A 23,486-nucleotide genomic window follows, 5' to 3' on the forward strand; every position below is an offset into this window, starting at 1 on the left:
GATTGTCTTTTACTTCTGTGCATTTGCAGATATGATTGACAAACCACTGTCAATAATATTTGAAAAGTTGTGGAGAATAGGAAAGGTTCCCCAGGATTAGAAAAAACCAAATGTGGTTCATTTGTTCAGAAAAGGGACATGGATGGAGTCCATGAAATCCTGGACCAAGAGTTTGACTTTGATCCCTGGCAAAAGTTTAGACCATGTTATTAAAATAGTGGTTAGGGAATATTTAGAAAAGGAAACAGTTATTACAAAGAACCAGTGTGTCAAGATGTCTTTATTAAGAATAGGTCATGCCCATTTTAATCTTATTTCCTTTTTTGACCAGGCTACTAAACAGCTAGGCCAGGGTATTACAGTTTACCAAGATTTTATCAAAGTTTCTGTTTGATAAAATATCTCTAGCAATGCTTGTGGGAAAGGAGAGATATGGGCTATACAATAGTTCATTATGAATGCATTTAGAATTGATTTGACTAGAATAAAAAATTAATGATTAATGGTTTCATATTGGCTTGGAAGGAGATATTCAGTGTAGTGCCCCAGAGATATTTGCTTTGGGTATCACATTCTTTTCCAAATATGTTCCTTCCCTCTCTTTCCTTTTTTCCTTTCTTTTTCTTATCCTCCCTTGGAACAGTAATTAAAAAAAAAAGAAAAACAATTTAACGAAGCTGAACTACATTTATTCCTAGTTGTTGAGCTTCTTCCCATTCTTCAGCTTCTAGCTCATCATATCTCCATGGAGGTTTCATTCCTCAGAACTGTCAGAGCACTTTGTCAGGTTCTGCCATGTAGCAATTATGTATGTACACATCTCCTGTGCCTCAAAAACAAGGTGACCCGTACTCACCTTTGAAACTGCTACAGGGCCTAACAGTGTCTTTCACAAAGGCTCTCAAGTAAGTGTTGAACAATGGAGAAAAAACGACTACATCTGACATTGTGTGCACCATTCCACACCCATAGACTCCTGTTCATCAATGAAGGAAGGGGGAACATTTCCCTAGCTCTTATCCAGGGCCCTTCTCAGTCATAATTAAGCTGTTTATTTTTATTCTTAGTGTCTTGCTTGTCTTGTTTTCTTCTGTTTGATCCTCTTAGAATAATGAAGAGTGAGTGATGTTCTTTGCAGGGGAAAAAGTCCATGAGGCCACAGCTCTATTAGAAAATTCTTTTCACTTGTCCTACAGCTGCTACTTTCCTTAGTTCACACTGAATATCTGTTTACAGTTTGCAAGTAACATGAGAAGAGTAAATATGAAGGTGATGGAAAGAGCAGTGGCCTTGGCAGTTAGAAGTCTTGCCTAGACTTCTCACTAGCTGTCTGTCATCAGATAAGTCTTCACTTTGGGGACTGTCATTCTCTCATCCAAAAGATGAAAATATTTCTCTCCCTCTCTATCATACACAATTGTGAGGGACAGGCTTCACCAACCTTAAAGTATAAATGTGAGCCATTGTTCTATGAATGTGGCCCATTATTGGTATTTCTCTGTTTACTCTCTACTTCTAACAGCTTATGCAGACACATCATATGCAGTGGGATTTCAGTCAGGTACTCATTCTAATCATTGTTTAGGAAATTTGATGAGAACTTTTAAAACTGTTTCAGTTTATAATTATTTTCTCACTATAGTTTTCCCTGTTAAGATTTTTATTAAATTGACATTCCAAATTTTTAACTAATTAAAAGAGACTTCACACACACAGTTATCTTTAGTAGCTTAGAATTTTATTTGATGATTTATATTTAAATTTTCCTTACTACCTTTCAGGCAAGTGTAAGCAGTGGAAGTATATCTTTCTGTGGCATGTCTATGGACTGGAATGATGTCCTTGCTGATTATGAAGGTATACATAGCAAGCAAATGTGCATGTGTATGTGCTTGATAAGTTGAGATAAACCTATTAGATAATTTTTTTTCTTTTTAAAACATGTTTTATTGATTCCTTTTGTCTTTATTTGAGAGTCATTTCCCATTCCCTCCAGATAGAACTTTTCCTTGTGAGAAAGAAAAATAATTAAATGTTTATTAGAGTGACCACATCTGGCTGTGTATAGGTTTTAGGGGTTTGAGAAGAACTGCCTGGCATTGTGGTATTGTAGTTTGGAGGAACAAGCATTCTCATTCTTGTTCTCTCTGGAGAGACATTTGGGACTATGGCAATTTTTAGGCCAGAGGGCAGAATAGAATCTTTCTTGGGAGTTTGATAGACAACTGCCCAGTTTTCAAGAGACAGAGAGTTAGAGGTGAAAACTGTTTAGAGCTGAGCAGCAACAGTGGGCAGTGGGCCCCCTGAACTATGCCAGGCATCATAACTTAGACTAGAAAAATTGGTGGGCCATAACTGAAATGGGAACAAGAGGAGAAATTAAAAAGGGAACCCAAAAGGAGGGCCTGCCTATGAAAAAGCAAAGGCAAGATCAGGGTGAACTATCTTTGAACAAACAGCTTGGGCAGGAGCTGTTGGACTCATCTCCTCAGGGACAGAGGCACAGTCCCTCCAAAGACCTCTTCTCTTCCTCTTTCCCCCAGAGCAGTCACACTATACCAGTAATGGTGAACTTTTTTGATATGGAGAGCCAGACCTTGCCCCTGCCCTGGCCCCCTAATAACTATGTGCTAAGACCCCACCCACACACATACACACAAGTGCCAGGTATGCCATACTCCTCTTCCCCCCTTACTCCACATAGGAGAGGGAGGAAGCACTTCCATTGGGCTACTAGGTAGAGGGGTGGGTGAAGTGAGGAATGTTCTTAGCCAGTATAGCGAGGGGGAGGGGAGTCACCCAAGTGCTCTGGTCCCCTCCAACTCTGCCTCCTGTGAGCTACCCACCTTGCTCTCCTGCCCCCTCCCCCCCTCGTGTGTTCCCATTGGGTGGCTGGGCGGGAGTGGGGAGGGGATCAACTCTGGCAGGGGAGGGCAACTACATGCCCACAGAGAGCTCTCTGAGTGCCATCTTTGGCACCTGTGCCATAGGTTTGCCATTACTGCACCATACTATTCTTTGCCATTTTTTTTACCTAAATGTTCCTACATTTTTATTTTTCTTCAGACATAAAGAGACTATACTAGGTTGGTGTTAGCTAGAGAAACACAAAATTTTAAATTGCTCTAAAGTGCTCACACTTTGGTCTGAATGCTAGATTTCTAAGTGAACTCTGCATGTCTGTGATTGAACCAACAGCTTTTTGTCCAATATAACTAAAACAGCAGGAGCAGTACTGACCTGAGAGCCATTCTATTGCCCCTAGACTCCAAGTGACATAGCTGCTGTAACAGAACGTGAATAATGAAATCTCCAGCCCCTGCCCTGGACCAGAGCCTCATCACCTCATGCTGAGACTGTTTCTATAGTCCACTGGTCAATCTTCCTCCCTCCTCATTCCAATCCGTCCTCCTCTCAGCTGTCAAATTGATTGTCCTAGAGTTGTCCAACAAGTTGACCAGGTTACCCTCTCCCCTATCCAGAACCCTTTCTGGGAGCAAAGATAAAATGCCCTCTTTGCTTTTTAAGTTTGCCTGGGCCCCCACCCCATGATCTGTCAACTTTCCATCTCTCCAGTATTCCTGCCTCATACAATTCCACCCCCTCCTGGGTTCCTGCTCTAACTCAAATGAGGCCCTGGGCCAGTTTCACCTTCTGTCCTTTGTATCTGGGATGCTCTGCCTCCTCTCCACCTCCTAACTTCCCCAACTTCCTTCATATATGAGTAAAATTCTACCTTTCCATAAGATGCTTCTTGCAGGCCCCCTTAATGCTAGTGCCAATTGATCAGTAACGTTTATTGAATACCTGTGCTGTGCCAGGCGCTGTGCTAAGTAGGGGTACAGGTTAAAAAAAAAAAGAAAGTCATTTCCCTGAAGGAGCTTAATGCTCTAAAGGAGGAAGACTTCATACGAAAAGAACCTGAAAATCCAGGGAGGGGAGAGGAATGAGAGAAAGAAAGCACCCTTGAGGAATGATGGAGAAGTCAGAGAAGTCCCAGAGTAGGGAAGCCATGTTAGAAATGAGGAAACATGTAAGCCAAACTTGTCTTGAAATGGTAGTTTGGGAGTTTGTGGCTCCACTCTCCAACCAGAGGAACCTTTGAGGGTGGTGAGGGCTCTTGTGGGAGCTTCTTGGGGCATGGTGGAGTGATCAGAGAAGTTCTGGAGTAGGGCAGCCAGGTGAGGGCCCTCCCTCCCATGATGATCTTCATTCAGCTGGAGATCATCTGCAGTGCTATCTCCCCATTACAATGTGAATTCTTGAGAACCAGGACTCTTCTTTTTGTATCCCCTGTCCTTAGCACAGTGCCTGACAATAATAGGCACCTGATAAACATTTACTGACTGATTGACAGATGTGAAAAAAGAAAGAGGGCAGAGTGGAAACAAGTGAAGCCTAAATGAGAGTTCCTCCACCCTTCCAGACAGGAGAAGTGGTACCTTCTACAGGGCCATTCACCAGTGTTCGTGTGTGTATTTATGTATATGCATGTGTATGTTGCGGGCTTCCTGCATATTATTTTCTCTGTTGTGCACATTTTGTTCCGAAATCAAATGCCCAGATCTGGAATAGCCCTTAGAAGGAAGTCATCTGTTCTAGTTCCTACTTTTACAGATGAGGAAACTGTCGTATAGATCTTTGATCTTCCCATGCTCATGCAAATTCCTGATATTCCTTGTGTATTACTCTTGCCTTGCTGAGATCATGACTGCTACTCTGGCTTTTTGGAGTTAGCAGTTTAAAATATGATGGGATAATATAACATAAGATCCTCCTATTCCAAGGGATTCATTGTGTAAAGAAACTCATAAATGGATTCAGGCAAGATGATAGAGTGAGAGATTTTCTGGATGCACTGTCTCCTTACAGCAAATAATAGAAGTGAAATAAATGTCTTCAGATTGAGAAAACCCACCACATAGAACATAACTGAAAGAACTTGTCACAAGGCAATTTTTGCAGAGTAATCAGCAGTCTAACTCAATAGTCTCTCACTCCTTTCTCTATCTTTTTTTTTCTTTTTTAACTCCTAGTAAATTTGCCACTCTTGTGTAGCTTTTCCCCATAATCAGAACAGTTCTGAACTCTCTGGACTGATATAATCACAGGCACCCTCTTTTGGAGTTGACTCTTTTATTACTTTGAGTGGAGGATTGTTGCATCCCTGCCTCCAGGGTTTCTGGTGTCCTGATGACTCTTTGGGACTTATATTCTTTTTCACTTATCTCTCCTTATCCCATATTTTTTCTATAAGAATTACTTTGTGGTGGAGTTTTTTCATTTTTCTTCTTTCTGACATTGTAGAATTTTTTCCCCTTGGGGCTCTTGTATTATTTAGTGTGTTGAGAGGAGTTTCTACTAAAATGTTATTATCTTTTCTCCTTAGAATTCCCTTAGAGTTTCCTCTTTAAGAATCATTCAGAGTAGGACGAAATAGATGCTGTCTTTTCAAATAGCTAGTTTCAAAGCCACGATTTTCAAAATGGATGTTCTCTACATAGTAATAAAAAAGAACTGATTTTTTTGTTTGGAACAGCTCGGGAGTCCTGGCGTCAAAATACATCCTGGGGTGATATAGTTGAGGAAGAACCTGCCAGACCTCCAGGACATGGGATTCACATGCATGAAAAGCTTTCTTCACCTTCACGCAAAAGGTTTGAACTTTCAAATATGATTTAATATCTTTTCTATCAAAAGAAACCGCCCAGGTAAAAGCATTAAAAACAATCGTCACTTAATCTTTTAAGACCCATTGCCCCTGAAAAAATGCTGACACATTCAGAACTTCATGACTAAAATAAATAAGATGTGGGCAAGAGCAGGATTTATTTTCCAATAATTTTAACTGTTGATATGAGTATTGGTTTTTTTCCATTAAAGCTTATGTTTGTCCCTTGTATCTTCATTATGTGGCCATAGGACAATAGCAGAATCCAAGAAGAAGCATGAAGAAAAGCAGATGAAAGCTCAGCAGCTCAGGGAAAAACTGCGGGAAGAGAAAACATTGAAGCTTCAGAAGTTGTTAGAACGGGTAAGCTTTCTTATCAGGGGAAAGGAAGTTTCCTTTCATGTCAGGAACGTAGTGATCGAGCCTCAAGACTGATTGTTCCCTATAGCTATGTCCATTATCTTCTGGATCTGCTTCAGTTGCTGCCAGGCAGAATCTCTTGCCTCAAGTTTTTCCTAACTGTAAATGTAATTTAAATGAGTCACAGAAAGAAGTCATAAAACTATAATAATAGGGAACCTACATTTACCTCTCTCAGACCTAGATAACTAAAAAAATTTTTAAGGGACCCAAGTAGAATTTTAGAAAAAATTAAATAAAATTAGAACTCCAGAGATTATTGAATGGGCCTTCTGTGTTGTAGGAAAGGGTTGTGACATTTGCGGATAAGTTCTATTAATAAAGAAATTAAAAATAAAATAAAAACTATTAGCAAAGTAGATTTAAAAAATGAAAAAATCCTCAATATCAAAAGTGAAAAGAATAAATTCACAACCACTGAAGATGGCATGAAAGTAATTATTAGAAGTGATTTTTGTACAAAAATATTAACTGCCCAGATTAATGTAACAATAAATCAAGGATTTACATAACCTTGTCTTAAAAAAAGAAATTAAACAAGCCATAACCAAATTCCCCCCACCAAAAAACAAATAAATAAAAGGAACAAATGAATTTGCACATAAATTCTATCAAACATTTAAAGAGAAATTATTTCCAAACTAGCAAAAGAGATACTATAAATTTTTTCTGTGATTCAATTATGGTCTTTTTTTTTTAATCCTTACCTTCTATCGTAGAATTAATACTAGGTATTGGTTCTGAAGCAGAAATGTGATAAGGGTTAGTTAGGCATTTGGGGTTAAATGACTTGCCCAGGGTCACACAGGTAGGAAGTGGCCAAATTTAAACCCAGAACCTCTCATCTCTAGGCCAGGCTCTCAATCCATTGAACCACCTAGTTGCCCCCAAATATAGTCCTGATAACCTAAGCTAGAATGAGACAAAACAAAAAAAAAGTTATAGGCCAAAGTCCATAATAAATATGTAAAAAATATATGTGTAAATAAGGAAACTATAATAATTTTAACACAAAGATCATACAGTATTTGCCAGATTGAATTTACCAGGAATGCCAGGCTGGTCAATATTCAGAAAATTGGAGCTATTGGAGCTCCAGCTATTGAAGCAAGAACTCACTATTTGACAAACTTGGGAAACCACAAAGCAGTCTGGCAGACACTATACATAGATCAACATCTTTTACTGTCTACCAAGATAAACTCCAAATGGGTACATACCTTAGCCATAAAAGATGAGAGTATAAACAAATTAGAAGAGGAAGGAAGAAATTACCCATCAAATTTATGGAGAGTGGAATCATTTATGACCAAATGAGAGAAAAGGGATTGCAGATGATAAAATAGATAATTTTCATTACATGACATAAAAGTTTTTGCATAAACAAAACCAGTGCAGCTAAAAGTAGAAGAAAAGCAGGCAAATGGAAAACAAAATACTTTGTAGCACTTGGTTGTAGAATTTTTTTATTTTTGGAAACAAACATCAAAATAAAATACAGGCATTCATCAAAAATTTTTTTTTCATCAAATTTTTCTGATGTATATACAGGGAACTGAGTCAGATTTATGAGAATGAATGGCATCTCCCAGTTGATAAATGGTTAGGTTATTAATGAAGTTTAAATTTTTTATTTTATATTTTATTTTTTTATATGATTCTACATAATTTTCCAAAGCTATATGATCCAAATTGTGTCCCTTCCCTCCCCCCTCCCAGAGATGGGAAGCAATTTGATCTGGGTTAAACATGTATTATCATGCAAAACATTTTCATATCGCTCACTTTTATAAGTGAATAATATAAAACTAAAACCCCAAATAAGTGAAAAATTGAGTGCTTTCATCTGAGCAGTTTTTGAAGGAAGAAATTCAACCTATTCAAAGTCATAAAAATGCTCTAAATTATGGCTAATTAGAGAAATGCAAATTAAAACAACTTTGAGTTTTCACTTCACTTCCATCAGATTGAAACTGTTAACAAAACAAGAAAGTGAGAAATGCTGGAGGGATTATTGTAAAACAGGTATATTGATACTTGAACTATGGACTGGCCCAGATATTCTTTTTTTTTGGCAATGGGGGTCAAGTGACTTGCCCAGGGTCACACAGCTGGGAAGGGTCTGAGGCCAGATTTGAACCTAGGACCTCCCGTCTCTAGGCCTGGCTCTGGCCCAGATATTCTGCCAAGCAATTTGGAATTATGCCCCCAGAACTATTGAACTGCACATACCCTTTGACCCCCAATACTACTTGTAAATCTGTGTTTCGTAGAGATCAAAGAAAAAGTATTAATATATACAGAAGTAGTAAAAATGAGGTGGCAAAGAATTGGAAAACAATGCAGTGTACATCAGTTGGGGAATGGCTGAATGAGTAATAATTTATGAAGGTGATAAAATACTATGGTTCTATAAGAGATACTGAAGGAGATGGTTTTAGAAAATCCTTGGGAGGTATATATGAATTGACACAAAGTGAAATGAGTAGAAACAGAATTGTTAAGATAAACAACCTTGAAAGACTAGGATTTCTGATCAACAGAGAGTCTCACTAGAGAATACCCCCCTGGTGGGGGTTACTGATGGACTCAGGGCATGCACATGTTCTTCTTACGTGGCCAATGAAGCAGTTTGTTGTGCTTTACTGATGGTTTTGTTACTTGCTCTCTCACTGGAAGATAGATTGGAGATAGGATGGAAATAAAATGTTTCTTTGTGAAATTACAGTAAAATTTAATTTTTAAAAACTTAGGGTGAAGAAATAATTTTCCTTCCTTCTTGAAGAGCTACTATGTGAATGAAGATTTAAATTTTATGTGTTTGACTCTTATCAGATAATTATTCATGATGTAATCATATGATATAAAATACCCTCACATTTAGAGTATATTTCTGTATGTGTGTATATATGTTAAAACCCTTGCCGTCTGTCTTAGAATCAAGGCAGAAGAGTGGTAAGAGTTGGGCATCTGGGGTTAAGTGACTTGCCCAGGGTCACACAGCTAGGAAGTGTCCATTTAGCTGCCCCACATTTAGCATATTTTGTGTATTACAGATAAAGTGAAATCTCTTTACAGATATGAGGGAGCCAAAGACAGAGGCATAGAAAGAGGATTGGAGGATTGAAAGAGATGGGGGGGGGGGAGAGAAAGAGAGAGAGAGAGAGAGAGAGAGAGAGAGAGAGAGAGAGAGAGAGAGAGAGAGAGAGAGAGAGAGAGAGAGAGAGAGAGAGAGAGAGAGCAAGAGAGGATTTTATTTTAAAGTTAGCCTTTCTCTATGTTCTTATTATGTATTGTAGAAGATAATTTGATTTATGCTCTGTCAGAATTTAATAATGATCTGTGTCCCAGTGGGGTAATGATGCACAAAACTGGCTTCAAAATACTATGCCAAATAAAAAAAGGAAAATAGTTCAAAGATTTTTGATTAGTAGTATAATCACTTATTTATCATTATTTTTGTTTTAATTATTAATCATATAGCAGAAATTCAAATGATTCATGGTAATAAACTATAAGTTTTTACTTTAAGTCTTTAAGTAACTTATTTTTGTAGAAGTTCCCTAATAATGGTGGTTTCTTTTCTTCTTGGATGTTGAAACTGAAATAGAAATTATTCATGATTTCTCATTCCATTTCAGAGCATTCTCGAAAAACCAAGCCATAGAACTATAGAGTTGTGTTGTTGGAAGGAATGTTAGTTACACCTTACTCAACCTGTTATTCAGGCATTTTCCCCTAATGAAAGTGCCACTTTATATTTATATAGGACTTTATGGTTTTCATTGTTTTTGCATGTATTATGTTTTTCAAGACAAGTCCATGAATGGTAATTTAGAAGATAGATGCCAGTCTTGTTTTATACTTTAGAAAAGTCAAGGTATTTGAAAATTCCATAGCTTAGAAGTGCTTGAGCTGGAATCAGAACACACATCTTCTGACTTTATTCTGTATTCCCCACCTTGTCTCTGCATCTTGTACTGAAGCAAGACATTGAACAGACGGAGGCCATTGAAGGTAGTGGAAGGTCTACACATGGAGAGACTTAGACCTGGATTCAACTCTACCTTCTTCATTGGAGAATATGAGTGGTCCTCACCTAATTAGTGTACTCCTCTGGGCCTTCCTTTTCTCATCTCTAAATTGAGGGCACTGAACTAGATAAAGTCTCCACTCATCTTCCACCCCTTTTATCTTGATCTGGTCAGCCTGCTTTGGATTCCTAGATGGTGGTCCTTCAGGCATGTGCTCCTTCTGTGATGTAGCCCCTTCCAGCATACAAAGATTGCTGTTGTGGCTTCCTAAAGTCTTCTCTTAGTTTGACAGGAGAAACATGGCTTTAAAAAATTATCTAGGCTATCTTAAAAAAAATTGAGAGAGATTTTTCTCCATCTTCTGGTTGCCATAAATTTAAAAATTAAAATTAATCTCTACTAAAAATATTATAAAAAATAAATATTAAGAGATTTATTAATGAGCATTAGAAATTAAGGAATAAAGAAGATACAACATAAAAACCATGTGCCCATGGCTGATCAGCCAGTTCAAACACCTGCCTTACTACCACCAAGCTCGGGACAGGAAGTAAAGAGGTGGGACCTTCCACGTCCCTGCCTAATATCCCCTATCTACAGGAAGTCTGTAATGACAGGAAGTCAGTGGGCTCCTGTGAAATGTAGTTCTTTCTTAGGGTAACAGATTTTCAATTATACAGCTAACCAAACACCCCCAGTATCTTCAATTGCTGTTTCTATAACAATTGAGGTTCATACAGCAAAATGATGACATTTCTTGGTTGGGAACTGGAAAATGACAGGAGGTAGAGCTGTGTGACAGCTTTGGGATAGATGAGAAGAGAAACACATTGAACTTTAGATACTCTCCATTTGTTCTGTCCCTTTCTTTTGTTATAGATCAGGAATCAGTAGAAGAAAGGTGCCCAAATCCTGCATGTTTATATGAAATGCAATTTTCTCATTATTTGTGGGAAATAAGGAAAATAAATTAAATAAAGCTAAGGGCTTGGTTTAGACAAATAATGTTAATTCTTCATATGCAGGAGAAAGATGTCCGAAAGTGGAAGGAAGAGTTACTGGATCAGCGTCGGAGAATGATGGAGGAGAAATTACTTCATGCCGAATTCAAGCGGGAAGTACAGTTACAAGCCATTGTGAAAAAGGCTCAAGAGGAAGAAGCCAAGGTACCTTTCCAGGGCAGTAAATGTGGGCATTTCCTTTTTTAAAGATATTCATCATTTTTATCAAACTTGATCATTTTCCAAAGGTCATAAGTAGGACCGTCTTAGTCCAAATGTGTGTCCCTTTATACAGATTGCATTCTTTTTTAAGTTGTCCTGTTCATTGTCTCAGGATATTGGAGGCACTGGGAATGTTGCACTGACACCTCAAAATGGTTGCCATCTTTGTGAGTCACTAAGACCAACTCTGGTGAGAAATCTGTCTTTTGCTATGTCTGGCCTTTCCACACAGCCCCTAATCTGGGAGTCAGAATTTCAGTTTTCCTGGGCCTTTGGAATTCTAGGATCACTTCTCTGCTGTTCTCAAGAGTCAGAATAGGACTTAAATGGAAGCTATATTTTTTCCTCCCTCTCCTCCCCTCCCCTCTATCCAGGTAGTACAGAGAAAACTAGATCTGTCTTGTCAGAATATTCATTTTTTGAAAGGCAAAAATATCTGAATATTGATGTTCTTATTTCACTTGTTGGTTATTTTTCACATTGTTTAAATGGATCCAACTTTGTTTAATTTTCTAACACATTTACCTTCATTATTATTTTTTATGTTGATGTGACTTCCATAATCATATTAAGGAAAACATGGTTTACATAGTTTCTCTTTTATTCTTTCTTTTTATTTAATATATTTTATTTGATCATTTCCAAGCATTATTCGTTAAAGACATAGATCATTTTCTTTTCCTCCCCCCCACCCCCCATAGCCAACGCGTAAGTCCACTGGGCATTAGATGTTTTCTTGATTTGAACCCATTGCTTTGTTGATAGTATTTGCATTAGAGTGTTCATTTAGAGTCTCTCCTCTGTCATGTCCCCTCAACCTCTGTATTCAGGCAGTTGCTTTTTCTCGGTGTTTCCACTCCCATAGTTTATCCTTTGCTTATGAATGGTGTTTTTTTCTCCTGGATCCCTGCAAGTTGTTCAGGGACATTACACCGCCACTAATGGAGAAGTCCATTACGTTCGATTATACCACAGTGTGTCAGTCTCTGTGTACAATGTTCTCCTGGTTCTGCTCCTCTCGCTCTGCATCACTTCCTGGAGGTTGTTCCAGTCTCCATGGAACTTCTCCACTTTATTATTCCTTTTAGCACAATAGTACTCCATCACCAACATATACCACAGTTTGTTCAGCCATTCCCCAATTGATGGGCATCCCCTTGTTTTCCAGTTTTGGGCCACCACAAAGAGCGCAGCTATGAATATTTTTGTACAAGTCTTTGTGTCCATTATCTCTTTGGGGTACAGACCCAGCAGTGCTATGGCTGGGTCAAAGGGTAGATATTCTTTTGTCGCCCTTTGGGCATAGTTCCAAATTGCCCTCCAGAATGGTTGGATCAATTCACAACTCCACCAGCAATGAATTAATGTCCCTACTTTGCCACATCCCCTCCAGCATTCATTACTTTCCTCTGCTGTTATGTTAGCCAATCTGCTAGGTGTGAGGTGATACCTCAGAGTTGTTTTGATTTGCATCTCTCTGATTATAAAGAGATGTAGAACACTTCTTCATGTGCTTGTTAATAGTTTTGATTTCTTTATCTGAGAACTGCCTATCCATTTCCCTTGCCCATTTATCAATTGGAGAATGGCTTGATTTTTTGTACAATTGATTTAGCTCATTATAAATATGAGTAATTAAACCTTTGTCAGAGGTTTCTATGAAGATTTTTTCCCAATTTGTTGTTTCCCTTCTGATTTTAGTTACATTGGTTTTGTTTGTACAAAAGCTTTTTAGTTTGATGTAGTCAAAATTATTTATTTTACATTTTGTGATTCTTTCTATATCTTGCTTGGTTTTAAAGCCTTTCCCCTCCCAAAGGTCTGACATGTATACTATTCTGTGTTTACCCAATTTACTTATGGTTTCCTTCTTTATGTTTAAGTCACTCACCCATTTTGAATTTATCTTGGTGTAGGGTGTGAGGTGTTGATCTATTCCTAGTCTCTCCCACACTGTCTTCCAATTTTCCCAGCAGTTTTTATCGAATAGTGGATTTTTGTCCCAAAAGCTGGGATCTTTGGGTTTATCGTATACTGTCTTGCTGAGGTCGCTTTCCCCCAGTCTATTCCACTGATCTTCCTTTCTGTTTCTTAGCCAGTACCAAATTGTTTTGATGACTGCTGCTTTGTAATATAGTTTTAGGTCAGGGACTGCAAGGCCCCCATCGTATGTGTTTTTTTTCATTATTTCCCTGGATATCCTTGATCTTTTGTTCTTCCAAATGAACTTTGTTATGGTTTTTTCTAAATCAGTGAAGAAGTATTTTGGTAGTTCAATGGGTATGGCACTAAATAGATAAATAAGTCTGGGTAGGATGGTCATTTTTATTATATTGGCTCATCCTATCCATGAACAGTTAATGTTTTTCCATTTGTTCAAGTCTAGTTTTAGTTGTGTGGCGAGTGTTTTGTAGTTGTGTTCATATAGTTCCTGTGTTTGTCTTGGGAGATAGATTCCTAGGTATTTTATTTTTTCTCTTTTATTCTTAAAAATCCAATTTAATTGAGCCAAAAAGCTCAGTCATTCAAGATTATAAAATGCCCCCTTAAAAGAACAGTTTATGGGAAGAAATGTTTTATTAGAGTATATTAAAGGTTTATATGGTTTTTATTTTATTTATTTAAAAAAAAAAAACCTTCCCTTCCATCTTTAGAAACAAGAAATATTGCACTGATAGTTCAATGGATTTATGATGTCATCAGTATTGGTACTCCTTCCCAGGATACAGATTATACAATTGATCTACCCTTCCTCATTTTCTGTGATTGTTTGTCATGTTTTTGTGTAAATCCTTTGCAAAGTGTTTGCCCAGAAAATGAAATGACTGCCCGATGTTTACCTTTGGCTCTTGCTGTTTTACTAACTCACTTCCTCTTCTGAGCAAACATTTCTTTCTTGATATCTCCTATGATATTTTCCTTGATGAGTTCTTTGTTGACAGTATATTATAACTTACTCCTGCCCATCATGTACTTCTCCACTATCATTTTGGTAACTTACAGCTTTAATTTATTTTCTCCATTTGAATTAGTTTTTTAAGTCAATTTAGAACATTATTCCTTGGGTGGGACGAGCTAACATGTAAAAATTACAATCCTATCCAAATTAATTTACTTATTTACTGCCATATCCATTGAACTACCAAAAAACTTTTTTACTGAATTAGAAAAAATCATAACAAAGTTCATTTGGAAGAACAAAGGATCAAGGATATCCAGGGAAATCATGAAAAAAATGCAAAGGAAGGAGGACTTTCAGTCCCAGATCTCAAACTATATGATAAAGCAGTGGTCATCAAAACAATTTGGTACTGGCTAAGAGACAGAAAGGAGGATCAGTGGAATAGACTTGGGGTAAATGACCTAAGCAAGACAGTCTACGATGAGCCCAAAGATCCCAGTTTTTGGGACCAAAACACACTATTTGATAAAAACATCTGGGAAAATTGGAAGACAGTGTGGGAGAGATTAGGTTTGGATCAACATCTCACACCCTACACCAAGATAAACTCAGAATGGGTGAATGACCTGAATATAAAGAAGGAGACTATAAGTAAATTAGGCAAACACAGAATAGTATACTTGTCAGATCTTTGGGAAAGGAAAGACTTTAAAACCAAGCAAGAGCTAGAAAACAATCACAAAATGTAAAATCAGTAATTTTGATTATTAAAAAGTTTTTGTACAAACAAAACAAATGCATCCAAAATTAGAAGGGAAGCAATCTTCATTACAAAAACCTCTAACAAAGGTCTAATTACTCAAATTTATAAAGAGCTAAACCAATTGTACAAGAAATCAAGCCATTCTCCAATTGATAAATGGGCAAGGGACATGAATAGGCAATTTTCAGTTAAAGAAATCAAAACTATTAATAAGAACATGAAAAAGTGTTCTAAATCTCTTATAATCAGAGAAATGCAAATCAAAACAACTCTGAGGTATCACCTCACGCCTAGCAGATTGACTAACATGACAGCAAAGGAAAGTAATGAATGCTGGAGGGGATGTGGCAAAGTTGGGACATTAATGCACTGCTGGTGGAGTTGTGAATTGATCCAACCATTCTGGGGGGCAATTTGGAACTATGCCCAAAGGGTGATAAAAGTCTGTCCTTTGATCCAGCCATAGCACTGCTGGGTTTGTACCCCAAATAGATAATAAGGAAAAAGACTTGTACAAGAATATTCATAGCTGCACTCTTTGTGGTGGCCAAAAATTGGAAAATGAGGGGATGCCCTTCATTTGGGGAATGGCTGAACAAATTGTGGTATATGTTGGTGATGGAATACTATTGTGCTCAAAGGAATAATAAAGTGGAGGAATTCCATGGAGACTGGAACACCCTCCAGGAACTGATGCAGAGTGAGAGGAGCAGAACCAGGAGAACATTGTGCACAGAGACTGATACACTGTGGTACAATTGAATGTAATGGACTTCTCCATTAGTGGCAATGCAGTGACCCTGAACAACCTGGAGGAATCTACGAGAAAAACCAGTATCCACATTCAGAGGAAACACTGTGGGAGTAAAAACACCGAAGAAAAACAACTGCTTGAATACATGGATCGAAGGGATATGTTTGGGGATATAGACTCTAAATGAACATCCTAGTGTAAACAGCAACATGGAAATAGGTTCTGATCAAGGACACAAGTAATACCCAATGAAAGTTTGTGTTGGCTATGGGAAGGGTGGGTGGAGGGGAGGGAGGGAAATAATGTGATTATTACAGCTTTAATTTTTCAGAACCAGTGGCATTCTATCCTTTTAGATATACATGGCATGAAAAAATATTTAAAAGATAATCTTTTATTATTAAAGTCATTAAAGCACTGTTTAGTTACTTAAAGTCCATCAAGCCTTTTCTCCATCCTTTGACTCTGGGCCTAGTTCATTGTCCATCTACAGTATCTAGAACTAGGCTAAAGTGACCAGTAATTTGTTCCAATTGAAAATTTTCTTTAGAGTGAAAAATTCAGAAGATTCTGACAGTACCTGTATTCCTTCAAGGAAGGAGTAGTAGGGCAGAGCATGGTGATAGAATGTAAACAGGGGTAGGAATAACTCAGACCTGTTTCCTGCTCTTTGAGATAAAGTGATTTAACTAGATGACCCCTAATGCCCTTTCCTACTTCAGTCTTCTTTCCTGACACTTTGTTCATATGTTATACAATACATATTTCCATGTTCATCATGTTGTAAAAGAAGACAGATATTGCTTACATTAGAGAAGAAATAAAGTGAAGAATGATATTCTCCAATCTGCATCCAGACTCCATCAATTCCTTCTATAGCAGTGAATAGACTTTTCTGTCATGAGTCCTTTGGAGTTTTCCTAGGGCCTTGCATTGCTGGAAATAGTTGTCTTTTCCCTCTTCAGTCCATTGTCCCTTCAGCTGTCTAAGTGATCTTTCTGAAGTGCAGGTGTGACTGCATCATCCCTTTCTCAATCTACCAGTGCCCCCTATCACTTCTAGGATGCTACATAAAATCTTGTTTCACACTCTAGGCTTTTCATAGCCTAGCCCCTTCTTCCCTTTCTAGGCTCCTCCCTACATATGCTGTTTGCTGCTAATGATTAGCACTCCAGTTTCATTCCTTCTTCTGTGACATTGGCCTTAAATATTTCCCATCTCAATTCCAGGCACTTTCTCTACTTGTCTGCATTCCTAGAAGGCCCTCCCTCCTCATCTCTGCCTCCTGTCTTCCCTGGCTTTCTTCAAGTTCTAGATCATATCCCACCTTCTATAGGAGTCTTTCCCAATCCCCCTCTTGCCCCTTTATTCTAGTGCCTCCCCTCTGTTGGTTATTCCCAATGTAACCTTTCTGGAGTTTGTAATTATTCTTATGTATCTTGTTAGAATTGCCTAAAGAGCAATGGCTATTCTTTTTTTGTTTCCCTAGCACTTAGCAAAGCTCCTAGTAAATTGTAGGCACCAAAAAGTATTTATTGACTTTAACTGAGCTTAATTGTATAAAAGAGGAACAAGATTCCAGGACTAGGCAGTTGAGTTGAGGTCCTTTCTAGCATATGTTGTCTGGGCCTACTTATATAACCTTAAGGCTTAGTTGTGGTAATGTCCATAAGGTGAAGAAAAGATCACTTTAGTTATCTACTTATATTTTGAGATCCATTCCAGAATGCTTATTAGCATGCGTCTGTTGGTTTATAAAGTGTATTTGGCATTTTCTTTTGGTAGCGGAGTTATCTATTTTTCCACTAATAGCTTCATATTGGAAGGCTGTGCTACTGAAGGGCTGATTTTGGAAGGGCATGTCAAACTGGAAATATATCCCTAAAAGTGGGTTCTTGTAAACAAAGCTCAACCTGAGTTCAGAGAGGCTTGTTATCAGAAGTTAGTTACATGATCATTTACCCCAAAATTCATGAAGGATCTTTTACTAATGTGTACAGGACATTGGGGATGATTTTATCTTCATCCTTGGAAGAAAGACCCATTGTTGATTAGATCACTGGTAATTTATAATCTCAAATCGATTTGAATCCAATTTGAAAGATATTGTGTCATCTATTGCTTTTATTACAGGTAAATGAAATTGCTTTTATAAATACCTTAGAAGCCCAGAATAAACGTCATGATGTGCTTTCCAAACTGAAAGAATATGAACAGCGACTGAATGAATTACAGGAAGAACGCCAGAGAAGACAGGAGGAAAAGCAAGCCCGAGATGAAGCTGTACAGGTAAAATTTAGCTCCAAATAATAATTTCTTAGAGTTATTAACATTTTTTTAAACCCTTGCCTTCTGTCTTAGAATTGGTAGTAAGTATAGGTTCCAAAGTAGAAGAGTGTGAAGGGCTAGGCAGTTGGGATCAAGTGAATTATCCAGGCTCACACAGTTAAGAAATGTCTGAGGCTAGTTTTGAACCCAGGATCTCTTCTCTCCAGGTCTGACTCTCTATCCACTGAGCCACCTACCTGTTCCAAGTAATTAACTTTTATTTGGCACATCCTAGAGTCCTTGAGACATGTATAGAAATACTTTGGACTCACTTTTCTAGAGAAAGGTTGTCTGTTGGGATGTTTCTTCTCTAAACCTATTGACTCAAGCCCCCATTGAGTGTGTTTGCCCCTCCTCACCACTAGTGATTAGCACCCCAATTTTCATTTAACCAGTTAATTTACATTAGCATTTACAAGGGAATATTTACTAGAAAGATATAGCAAGAACAGAAATATAATCTTACCCATCCTCCACCCCCCAAAAAAACTTTGGACCACACTTTCCCACAAACCATCTTGAACTTTGGGATAGCTTGTGAACTCATCACAATTCCTATATAGAATTTTCCTCTCTGGTTTCATTTGCAACCCTGGGACAGCCATAAATAAGTCCCCATCTCTGCTTGTATTCAACAAGATCAGTTGGGACTCTGCTCCTAGAGCAGTGATGGTGAACCTTTTATAGCCATTAGAGACTGAGTGTCCACACGGCACCCTCATGCCACATATGAGCTCCCTACCTTACTCCAGACAGGGGAGGGAGGAAATGCTCCCATTGGGCTGCTGGGTAGAGGGGTGGGGGAGTGAGAGAAATCTTCTCAGGCACGGTGGAGAGAGGGAGGAACACAGCCACTCCGGCATACCTGCCATAGGTTCACCAACATGGTCCTAGAGTTTGGAGAAGGAAAGTTCTGAGAGTTTACGTAGCACCTTTGTGTGCTTCAATTGAGATGCAGACAGAGTTTCGGGGACTTGCCTTTCCATGTGGAATCTGGCTTCTGTCCTGTGGTAGCTTGCTCTCTTCTGTTTTCTAAGCTGATACCATCTCAGCCATTTCCAATCTCCTATACTCAAAGCAGAAAAGAAAAAATGCCAAGAGGCAAAGGGCAGAGATCTGTGTTTACATTGACTTCAAGTGGGGAGGCCCAAGTGCTCTCTGCTGATGTTATTGTTTCTTTCACACAAGTGGGGAGGAAAAAACACAAGTGACTATCAAAGTTTAGTTTGCCTCTGCTAAGAATGAATAGCTAAAGCAGAAATCTATTACTGTGTAACTAATATCTTGGTCTATGAAGAGTGGGATGACTTTTGTTATTTTGTAATTGCAAACCATTGTCTTTTAAAACAATGATTCTGGCATTAGGAACGCAAACGAGCTCTGGAAGCTGAACGGCAAGCCCGTGTGGAAGAGCTGCTGATGAAGAGGAGAGAGCAGGAGGCACGCATTGAACAGCAGAGACAAGAGAAAGAGAAAGCCCGTGAGGATGCAGCTCGGGAAAGAGCCAGGTAGCTCCCTCCCCTGTAGTAGTCATAGTGGTATGCTGCCTGCCACTGAGTCCTTTTCTTTTCCAAATGTCCCAAAATGTTAATTGAATTTACCAGAAGTTCTTATACTACAAAGAAAAGTGGTCGAAGAATGAATGTCTCCTGGATGGGTGGGCAGGAACTGCATCCTGAATTCTTCCCCATGTTGATAATGAATTTAGTATGCTGAACCCTAGTCCCAGACCCAGGCTCAGCACTCCAGAATTCTTCGATACTTTTCCCCACAGTCTAGGAGGACCATTACTCAGACTGCACCACTCAGGAGTCAAAGAAAGAGGAAAAGTATCCATGTGTCTTAAAATATTTACAGCTATTCTTTTCATGGTAGCAAAGAGTTGAAAACTGAAGGGATGTCCATTAACCGGGGAATGGCTGAACAAATTATGGCATATACTTGTCTGTGTGTGAGATGGAATCTTATTGAGTTATAAAAAATAACAAAGGGGGGTGGTTTTAGAAAAGCTTGCTTTTGTCTCCTGATGTGACTCAGGGTAGACTATTTAGGCAATAATCTAGCCCTTTCTTCTGCTGTGGCTCAGACTTAGACATGACATCCCTGGTCTGAACTCTCTTGGCTTCTTTGCACACTGTGCCTTTAGCTTGCCTTAGCTCCACTCATCTTGAGCCATCTTCTTGCATTTGTCTTTTACAGTCCTCAACTGGCATGGGAGTAAAAGGGCTGAGGGGAGAGCTTATAGTTACTTCTTTTTCAATTAAAAAAAAAATCATGTATGTTCCTTCTGACATATTGTATAACTTTTCTGTGATTTTCTAGGCAAATCTGGGTTCCTTTAGGTCCTAATGTGTCTCTCTTAATTGGAAATAAATACTCTTTCTTCTGATTCCTAGGAACATAATCCTTTTCCTCTATTTCTGCATTTGACAACAAAGCTCACTCCCTTTTCCTCTCATTTACTCCTTAACTTCCTACTGTCTGGCTTCTGGCCTCATCATTCAACTAAAATGGCTTTCAAAAGTTACTAATAATCTCTTAATTGCCAAAGCTCCTGGCCTGTTCTTAGTCTTTATTCTTGGCATCTCTGCAGCCTCTAACACTGTCAGTCACTCTCTTCTCCTTGATAGCCTTATTTCTAGGTTTTTGTGATACTAATCTCTCCTGTTTCTTCTCCTTTCTGAGTGCTCCTTCTTAGTCTCCTTTTAGCTTATACCTGCTATCCCCACTATACCCAGCTCCCACAAATCCAAATATCCTCTTTAAGCTGATGATTCACATCTAATTATCTAGCCCTAATTTTTCTGCTGATCTCCAGTTTTACATCCACAGCTGTCTATTGCATATCTTGTACTGGATGTCCTATGGACATAATAAGGTCAACATGTCCAAAGCTACTATCTTTCCCTAATAGCCCTTCCTTCTTTCATATCTCCCCATTACTCTTGAGGGCACTGCCATCTTCCCAGTCACCTAGATTTGGATCTTCAGTGTCATCCTCGATTCCTCACTCTCTTTCATCCCACCATAGGCAATCTTTTGTCAATTTTACCATCACCTGCCCTCTTCTGTTCTGAAACTTCCAGCTCTTTAGTGTACCTCCTCATCACCTCATGCCTGGTCTATTGTAATAGCTTGGTGAAGTGGGTCTAACTGCCTCCAGTTTCTCCCTGTTCTGGTCCCTCTGCCATTCAGCCATCAAAGTGATTTTCCACAAGCACAGGTCTGATCATGTCACCTCCTCTGTCTTCCTTTTGCTTCCATAATCAAATACAAAATCTTCCTTGACATTCAAGCCCTTCATAGCCTGCACCCTTCCCTTGTAGACTGCTCTCTCCTTATACACTCCCAGTATTCTTTGATCTAGTGACACTGGCCTCCTTGCCATTCTTCCATCAAGACACTCCATCTGTCAGTTCTAGCCCTTTTGACTGACTCTTGCCCATGCCTGGAATACTCTGTCTTATCCCTGCCTCTTAGCCTCCCCAGATTCCTTCTAGTTTCAACAAAACTCTTACCTTCTACAAGAAGGTTTCCTAGGCCCATTAATACCACAGTGCCTTCCCTTTGCTTTTCCTGTGTATATGTGATTTGTGCAGTGTTGTTTGCATTCTGTTTCTACCTTTAGATTATAAGCTGCCCTGTAGGGACTGCCTTTTTTCATGTACATTGCAATGTCTTTCCCTCAAGCCCACTCTCCTCTGAACTCCTCTGTTCCTGTTGAGGAAATCGCCACCTTTCCAAGCTCCCAGTTTTGCTACTCCAGCATTATCGTAGACTCTTCACCCTTCCTCACCCCAGATAACCAGTCAGTTGCCAAATCTGGTTTTTACCTCCATCACATTTCTTGCATTAGTCCCTTCTCATTATTTATGGAGCAACTACCTCAGTTCAATTCCTGATTACTTCTTACCTGAACTATTGCAATAATTTCATAATTGGTTTTCCTGCTTCACTTTTCTCCTCTTGCCAATCTATTCTTTTTAATGCTGCCCCAAACCAGAATGTCTGGCCACATCATTTCCCTACTCAGTTCTAGGAGTATTGGACAGCTAGGGGGTACAGTGCTTAGAGTACTATCAGGCCTGGAGTCAGGAAGATTCATTTTCCTGACTTTAAATTTGGCCTCATCACTCAGTAGCTGTGTCATTTAACCCTATTTGCCTCAGTTTCCTCATCTGTAAAATGAATTAGAGAAACAAATGGCAAACTACTCCATTATCTTTAACAGGAAAACCCCTGATGGGATCACTAAGAGTAGGACACTACTGGGAAAAAAATAAAGATAACAAATTCATTATTGTCTCTAGAATAAAATGGAGATTTCTGTTGGTCTTTTGAAAGCTTTTCATAACTTCAGCTTATCCTTCCTTGCCAGGTCCTTCCCTTACTGACATCTAGCTCACATGGACCTAATACTGTTTCCCACAGTTGATACTCTATCCTTTTTTCTTTTTCCCGTTTGTTATTTTTGTTGACCATGACTGATATCTGGAAGGTACTTCTCATCGCCTCTGCTTCTTGTATTTTTTACTTCCTGTAAGAATCTGCTCAGATCTACCTGATCCCAACAGTTGCTAGGGCTCTTTCTCCTAAAATTACTGTGTACTTATTTTGTATTAATTCCGTATACATTTATGTCTCTTCCCCCTGATAAACTGCTTAAGGGCAGGAATGATTTTCTTTTTATCTTATCTCTGTAACCTAGCCCAGAGTGTGGCACATCAGGGACACAATACATTTTTGTTGTTTAATTTAGCCTTTAAATCTTTTATAATAATGAATTAGAAGCATTGGACTTAAGGCTCAAACCTGGGAACTCTGGAACAATTACTTTTTGTGTAAATAGGTCTTATTTTCTGCCTCCAGTAATAATAGAATATCACATTCTTTGAAATACAAATTGTAATGGTTGATGCTTATTTACATTCATGGTTAGCTAGCTTTATCAGTTCTTTCTTGATTGCCTAAAACTCAGGAAGATTGAAAAACTCCTTTTCTCACTTTATCTAAAATATTTGAGTAATTTTTGAGATATATTTACTTACTAGAAATTACAAATGCATACTTATTTTTAAACAAACACATTAAGAATCATCTTGCTGAGGACAGCTAGGTGGCCCAGTGGATAGAGATAGGTTCAATTCTGTCCTCTGACACTGTCCTCTGTGTGACCTGGGCAAGTCTCTTAATACTCATTGCCTAGACCTTACTCTTCTGCCTTGGAACAGATACATCTTAGAAATTCTAAGATGGAAGGTAAAGGTTTTTAATTAAAAAAAAAAAGAATTTTGTTAATTTCAGTAAGACCATTACTGAAAATTATTTCCATATAGGTACTTTGTATATATAGAGAGGTATATGATTATGATCTTTGTTGCTTATAAGGGA

General features: G+C 38.5%; 1 protein-coding gene across 13 annotated transcripts in view; it reads left to right on the top strand.

Moving 5' to 3' along the window:
- Nucleotides 1–23,486, top strand: part of SCAPER (S-phase cyclin A associated protein in the ER) — a 406,197-nt gene that overhangs the window by 104,528 nt on the left and 278,183 nt on the right. For all 13 annotated transcript variants that reach the window (XM_007477981.3, XM_007477982.3, XM_056796839.1 and 10 more), the window contains 6 exons: nt 1,782–1,857; nt 5,540–5,657; nt 5,923–6,034; nt 11,151–11,291; nt 17,901–18,056; nt 19,461–19,603. In XM_007477981.3, coding sequence (XP_007478043.2) covers nt 1,782–1,857; nt 5,540–5,657; nt 5,923–6,034; nt 11,151–11,291; nt 17,901–18,056; nt 19,461–19,603 — 746 coding nt within the window. The remainder of the gene's footprint in view (nt 1–1,781; nt 1,858–5,539; nt 5,658–5,922; nt 6,035–11,150; nt 11,292–17,900; nt 18,057–19,460; nt 19,604–23,486) is intronic.

This window comes from Monodelphis domestica, chromosome 1 (assembly GCF_027887165.1).
Source record: "Monodelphis domestica isolate mMonDom1 chromosome 1, mMonDom1.pri, whole genome shotgun sequence".
Lineage (NCBI taxonomy): Eukaryota > Metazoa > Chordata > Mammalia > Didelphimorphia > Didelphidae > Monodelphis > Monodelphis domestica.